Below are 7379 nucleotides of genomic sequence, written 5' to 3' on the forward strand. Positions count from 1 at the left end.
TTGGCATGTCTTATATTTGATATTTATTTTGGATTATTTCATTTTTCTATTTTGTTTGAGAAAAGATAGTTGTACAATTAAATTAGAGCTGGAAGAAGTTACTATCGAGTGTGCTTTCTCCCGGGTTCCCAGAATTCAGACTTCTAGACTGTGTGGCAGAAACACAACCCCTACCTTTTTTTCCTCCCACTTATGAAAATGCTTTGACGGTGCTGTCTGTGCAGTATGTGATGTCAAGACAGGAAGAACAGCAAGTGCACTCATGGTGAGCCATGGCTATCAGAAAACAGGCTGTGAGTGAAGAAAGAGTTCACACCACTTCCATACTTTACCCGGTGACAGATGCTTTATGCCACCTCCTCCTCCGCCTCCTCCTCAAACTCCCCTTCCTCCTTGGGCTTGGTGTCCTGGTACTGCTGGTACTCGGACACCAGGTCGTTCCTGTTGCTCTTGGCCTCAGCGAACTCCATCTCGTCCATGCCTTCACCTGTGTACCTGTGCAGAAAGGCCTCGTGCCGGAACGTGGCTGTGAACTGCTCTGAGATGCGCTTGAACAGTTCCTGGATGGCCGTGCTGTTGGCAATGAAGGAGGCAGATAGTTTTAACCCCTGGGGTGGGACATCACAGACAGCTGTTTCCACATTGTTGGGGATCCACTCAACAAAATAGCCGCTGTTCTCGTTTTGGTCATTAAGCATTTGTTCGTCCACCTCCTTCATGGACACGTGGCCCCTGAACGCTGCAGCCCCCAGTGAAAAAATAAAAACTCCAACCGTCTTTAAGTTTGAAAACAAATGGCAGGGTGGGTGTAGGAGGTGGGGTGAAATTAAAATATTTTGTTAGAATACATAGTCCTGGCTCAGCCAAGCCAGTTCCTCAGTAGTTCTGGGGAGACTGGACAGAGCGGAGGGCAGAGGGACTGTGAGTTGTTGTGGGCTGGGCACAAGGTGACACCCAAGCCTGTCCCAGCTCTGGCAGGAATTCACAGATAAGAGGATGCTGACCAGGCCTCCTGTTCTCCCCTCCCTGATCTTCATTTTTCTATCTTTCTGACTTGTGTTAGTACTTACAGCTGTGAGCTCATTCAGCCTTTGGGGTCTGAATTCCTGGGCTGATTGGGGAAAGGCAGTTGCCTACTGTGCCAAATGACGGAGGTAACCCGGGGATCTAACTGCTTATTAAACAGACTCTCAGCCAATCCACCCTTTTGCAGCTTTCTCTTAATTCCCACTTCCAGACATAGTAGTCCTGTCACTTCACAAGTCTTTTAGGGAATCTGCTGTGTAATTCAGGTAGCTTCTCAGCTTTTTCCCCTGTGTAGGATTCAGGTTTCTTGAGTCTATTATACAAATTACCTCTTATCTATTTGTGTCTCTCTCTGTCTTTTTTTTTTTGCAATTGTGTCTTTTTTCATTTTCTTTGTCCCTGTGGACTTAATGTTTTAAAAATCCTTTCATTGTTATTTTAAGGTTAGGTTTTCGGAGAGAGTAGAGCTGAAGTATGCATCCAGTCTCTTATTTTAACTGGAAGTGTCCAAAGCGGGATTCTGAATGAAGATCTGAGGACTCTGGGGAGAGCTAGGCATGTGCTGGGGGTGAGTGTCTTTGTTCCCCCTGAAACTGTATGCAAAATTATGTCTTTAAGTGTATATTCCCACCCTTACTAAGTCTATAGCTTTTATCAAATTCTCAAAGGCATCTGCGACCTCCCCTAAATAGAAGCGCCATTTCTCTAGAGGCCAAGTATAGGTTACATTGGGAAGAAGATGTCGTAGGCTTCAAGATACTCAAATTTAGGAAAATACTGGACCAGCCCCAAACTCATCAAGCCTATTAATGGATGAAGTTTCTAGTCACAGGGACCATACAGTCCTTGAAAACCAATTCATTCCTATTTATTGTGCCACGTAGTACACAGTTCTCATGTAGGTTCGAAGAAACACTGCAATATCCTTGAGGAGCCACAAACTGGGCAGCTGAGAGTGCTGCAGATTAAGGTCACCAGAGGTCACGTGCCTCGCTTATAGAGGGTGGAAGTTACTCAGCATCAGCTAACGATTGCCATGTGGGGACAGAAGCACAATGTGAGCAAATCTTCCGATTTTTCCAGAGAAGCTGGAAATCTAGATTTCTAAAATGTGATCTCTCCTTATCTCTTACCATAAAATAAAAATGAAAAAAAAATAATACGGGCTAAACTAAAAACATATGTAAGCTCGATTTAGCTCACAGATCACCAATGTGTGATATCTATCTGATCCAGTCTTTGTCTTTTGCATGTTGGGAAACTGTAGCCCACAATAAGGAAGCTCCCTTGTCAGTCTTGCCCAGTCTAGAAGGTTCTAGACTGGTTCTTAGATCTCTGAAGGTAGCTCTGGATCCCTGTTGTGTAGATAGAAATTAGTGGCATTCATGCATGTGTGTGTCTGTGTGTGTGTGCGTGTGTATGAGAGAGAGAGAGAGAGAGAGAGAGGGAGAGAAACACACACGCACACAGAGTATTGGGGTAGGGTGGTGGACTCTGGTGAAGAGATAAGATGAAGAGAGAGTATTGACTTTGGTCCTGATAGCTATACTTCTCAGGGTTTGCTGGAAGAGTTATAAAAAAATTTGTTGGGAGTGATGATGGTGAAGGAGGCAACAATGCTGAGCAGTTTTAAAAGATTCTAGAAAGCCCTAGTACTGTCCAATAAACCTGTCTGAGATTATGGAAGTGTTGTGTATCTGCACTGTCCAATATGGTAGCCCCTCGCCACTTGTGGCTACTGAACACCTGAAATGTGACAAATGCAACTGAGGAACTGCCTTTTTTATTTAATTTATCCAAAATATCCCAAAGAGTGTTATGTCTTCCTCCACGGTGGTAGATACACAGAAAAACATGTCTGTTTTTATAGCTACACCCACCACCCTGCACATACACACGCATACACACATGCACATCAAACACAAGAGTTCATGCATATTGTTGCCTAGTTGAGACCAAGATGAGAAAAGGAGTAAATTTAAAGAAAAATGTTTAGTAAATGTGTTTAGTAAATACATTCAATAAATAGTATGTGGGTAGTACATACATATGGCAAATAGCATAAAGGCCATGCAATGACTGACATTTTGGAATTAATGAGCTACATAGATACTTATCAAATTCTGGTCCACATGCCACTGGTAACTCGAGAAATACTGTTTTACCATAAAAAGTGTCCCAAAGACAAGTAAAATAAGTTTGGGAAATTTTCCAGGAGGTTTTTTTTCCTGTTGTTGTTGCTGTTTATTTTAACAGTAGAACTTTTCAGAGTCTTTTCAGAATAGAGCATTTCTCAAACGTATTTGATCACACAATGACCTCTTCCCTTTAATTTTCTTAATGGCCACCATTGTTTTGAAGGATGCTAGTGTTTCTCAGAACCCAGTTTGGGAAACAATTGTGGCAAACTTTTTCTATAACAAACTAAACAGTAAATATTTTAGGCTTTGTGGCCATATGTCTTTGTTGCAGCTACTTAACTCTGCCATTGTAGTGCAGAAGCAGCCGTAGACAGTACAGAAACCAGTGGGCATGGCTGTGCTCCTATAACCCTTTATTTATAAAAGCAGGCATCAGGCCGGCTTTGGTCTACAGGCCATTGTTTGCTGACCCTTGGTCTAGGTGTCTTCCAGGCGTCTCCCAGGTCTTTTCTATCCCAGATCTTTCCCAGTCTTAGGTGGTTCCTAGATCTTCTGAGACTTCTAAAAGCATCCTGAATACTCTGCCCCTTGCTCTTTGAGTCATATATGCTCACTTGGGTGATCTTTGGGAGAGACCATGGTCCTGGACAATGCTAAGGTAGAATCTTATATTTCTTTGTCTTTCCAACTTTTCACTTTGAAAAAAAAAATACTCCTGCTCCACAGAGCCTCCCCTAGCATGCCTTCTGGTTTTAAAAAGCCCCTATAAACAGAGAACAGCATGTTCTTACGCAAAGAAGAGTGGAACAGACTCTTAGAGAAAACTTTGGATGGATGAGAAGTCCTCCATGTAGCCCAGGCAACCTGTCATTTGAAAAATTGCAGAACTGTGCCAAATTTTACAAAAATCCATTCCAACCTCCTGACAGACTCAGCCTGGGGCAGAGTTGTCGACAGTTTCCTGTGACTCTTGGCCTGTGCAGAGTTGTCCTTTGACAGCACTGTGCCCTACTGAAACCTATCATGAACCCAGTGTGGAGAGCGGTGGGGTGGCTCTGGACAGCCTCAGGGCCCTAGAAAGTGGAGGAGGACATACTTCTGAGGACTGATTCCTCGGTCAGAAGCACCTGCTAAGAAAGGTAGCCCCGATCTTGGCCCCTGCCGAACTATAAAACTAGATAGAGTAGGGAGGAGGATGTAGTAGAAGGAGCAGTGTCACAAGGATCATTTTACCGGTTTCTACTTTTGCCAACTATTAACCTGAATTTCATCTCATGGCAACTTGCAAGTGGGGGTACTGGAAAGAGCATGGCTTTGGGGTGTAAACTCCAACTGTGCCACTTACTAGTGACATGACCTTGGGCAGGTTACTCAGCCTGACCTCTGTGCCCCTATCTGGAAAACGGGAGTGATCGTAATAGCAACTCACATTTATTGACAATCTACTATTTGCCACTTGTGCACTGTGCTAGGATCTGAACACAGGCACTCAGGGTTCCTGCCCTCAGGGAGCTTATGTTTTAACTGGGGACAGATGAGGCAATACACAGGTAGTCTAGAAGGAAATAGACTGTGATGCTGCATGAAGGAAACAGAGAGAAGTATGATAGCAAGTTACTGCCAGGGTTGGCAGTGTCCACTTTAGCTAGGGTAAAAAGAGGCAGGCTCTCTATGGAAGTGACATTTAAGTTGAGGCGTGATATGGGCATGAAGGAATAAATAATCAGCCTTGTTTTTTTTTTTTTTTTTTTTTTTTTTTTTTTTTTTTTTTAGAGATGGGGTCTTGCCATGTTGCCCAGGCTGGCTGCAAACTCCCAGCCTCGAGCAATCCTCCTGCCTTGGCTTCCCAAAGTGCCGGGATCACAGGTGTGAGCCACCATGCCCAGCAGGAGCCAGCTTGTACTGATGAGTCTTTACCATGAGCCAATCATCCATCGTTAAATGTAGGACTGCATCTGAGGTAAGCACTAATTTTATTCCCATTTTACAAATGAGAAAACTGGCATAGACGGGTCACAAGCCGTCCATACAGCTAGGAGGGGCCAAGTAGGGACTTTAACCAGGGCTTTCTGCAAATTCTCTGGTCCTTTCTTTACACGCAGCTTACCTCCCAAGGTGTGCTGAAGCTCAGATAAGAGTATCTGTGAAGTGGTCAGCCCGACACACAGCAGGTGCTTGCTAAATGTCAGCCCTGCCCTTCATCCCACTCCTCCAGGCCTGATCCTCCAGGGTGTCTTCCTAGAGTCTTCAGGGTAAGCCACTAGAGAGCAGGCCCCCACACCTTGATCCTGGAGAGCCCTGTGGGTTTCTACATTGAAATAGATCTGTATGAAATGCAGGAGGTTCTGCAGCTAGGACCCCGCCCCTTCTTGACTGCAGCCCAGCAAAGGGGTGAGGGAAGGGAGGGTTGGATCAGGGCAGGAAGACATTAATCGCTACCTAGACTTCTAGGCGAGCTCAACAGAATGTGCGTGGTGGAGGGACCAAAAGTGATGGACAGGCTGGGTCTCTCCAGGCAGGCTTCTGAACCCTGCACCGTCCTTACGGCCCCTTCCCATTCTGGCGAGCTCCCTAATCCAGTACCCTGCTCTGCATCTCCTGAGAGCTGGTGCCTGGGAGATGAAAGCCAAGCAAACGCAACAAGCCACCGGCGGCGCTCACTCAATTGATTTTTACACAAAATTTGCCTTCATGCACGAACGATGGAAAAATGATCCCATAAATAATGGATAACAAAAACAAATGCAGGGAGGAAATCAATAGTCACACACTTGATACTGCAGGGAGATGGGAGAGGAAAATATGGAGCCCGTTCCAGCTAAACGGCACCCCGGGGAACCCCTTTCTGGCTCTTCCTGCTGGGGAGGGAGAGGTGCATTTTTCCCTGGCCAGTCCCTGGAGCCAGTGAGCTGAGTCCCTGCGGGGGAACTGGGGAAAGTAAGTCTCATGGAGCCTCTGGCTTCAGTGGGTCTTAGGGAGGTCTGGGCTCTTCCCAGTGTCTGAGTCAGTCTCAAGACATTGGAACCATCTGCCCCTCAAGGGGGGCCCTGATCTTGAACCCCCAGACCAAGGTACGTACCCTCATTCTTTCCCTGAGCCATCTCTGATATCAGGAACTCCAGAGGTCTTTCAGAGCTGCCAAAAGGCTTTTATGTTCTCCCCAAGGTTCCTCCCTTTATCCAATCGCAGCAAGTGGCCCCCAGATCTGGTTACTCGCTCTGGTGTTGCAATCCCCCCCGCAGTGTGGTGTAGTGGGGGTAGGAGTTTGAATCCTGGTTCTACCATTTACTCTACCTGGGCGACTTTTGGTAAATCACTTAACCTCTTTGACTTTTAGTTTCCTCATCTGTAAAATGGGACAAATAAAATCCCTTATGCTGGTTGGAAGGATTAAATGACTCCAGGTATATAAAGTGCCTGGAATATAGTAAATGCTCAAAATAAGCTAGGTAAAATCACCTCCGAATGATACCTGAAATCCGTGCCCTTCCTCCACGCTCGCTTCCGCAGAGTTCGGGGAGCCACCGCGTCATGACTGCACATGCGCAGAAGCCTCCTCATCGCCCTGCCTCTGGTCTCTTTCCTCCTGGGTTCTTGCTCCTCCCAGTCCTCACTTTCCTGAAAAACAGGTCTGACTATGTCATATGTCTTTTTGAAAATGTTTTAATTGTATTTGATTTGTTTGACCAGGTGTTGTGTTCACATGGTTCCAAATTGAAGAGGTGCACAATTGGTCTATGGTGAAAATTCTCCTTTCTACTCTTCCCATCCACTCAGAGCTATTATCCATGTCCTGTGCATCTTCCCAGAGAATTTTTACTAATTTAAGCACATATTTGCTTGTATACATGTGTATGTATAAATATATATCTATGTGCATATGTTTTCATATGTTCTTTTTTTCTCCAGATAGTAACAAACTATGCATACTGTTCTACAATATTTTTTTTCTGGAGACAGGATCCCACTCTGTCACACAGGGTAAAGTGCAGTGGGATGATCATAGCTCATTGCAACCTCAAACTCCTGGGCTCAAGAAATCCCCCTGCCTCAGCCTCCCAAGTAGCTGGAATTACAGGCACCTGCCACCACACCTGCTTGATTTCATTTTTTTTTTTTTTTTTTTAGAGATGGGGGTCTCACTATGTTGCCCAGGCTGATCTTGAACTTCTGGCCTCAAGCGATCCTCCCACCTTGGCCTCCCAAAGTGCT

At 45.3% G+C, this 7379-nt stretch overlaps 1 protein-coding gene across 1 annotated transcript; it reads right to left on the minus strand.

Moving 5' to 3' along the window:
• Positions 1–347: 347 nt before the first annotated feature.
• Positions 348–6728, minus strand: LOC138392987 (tubulin beta chain-like). Its single transcript, XM_069483992.1, has 2 exons — positions 6627–6728; positions 348–776 (listed from the first exon to the last, which is right to left on the minus strand). The coding sequence occupies exons 1-2, from the start codon at positions 6726–6728 to the stop codon at positions 348–350; spliced, it is 531 nt and encodes a 176-aa protein (XP_069340093.1).
• Positions 6729–7379: the final 651 nt, after the last annotated feature.

Source organism: Eulemur rufifrons, chromosome 10 (assembly GCF_041146395.1).
Source record: "Eulemur rufifrons isolate Redbay chromosome 10, OSU_ERuf_1, whole genome shotgun sequence".
Classification (NCBI taxonomy): Eukaryota; Metazoa; Chordata; class Mammalia; order Primates; family Lemuridae; genus Eulemur; species Eulemur rufifrons.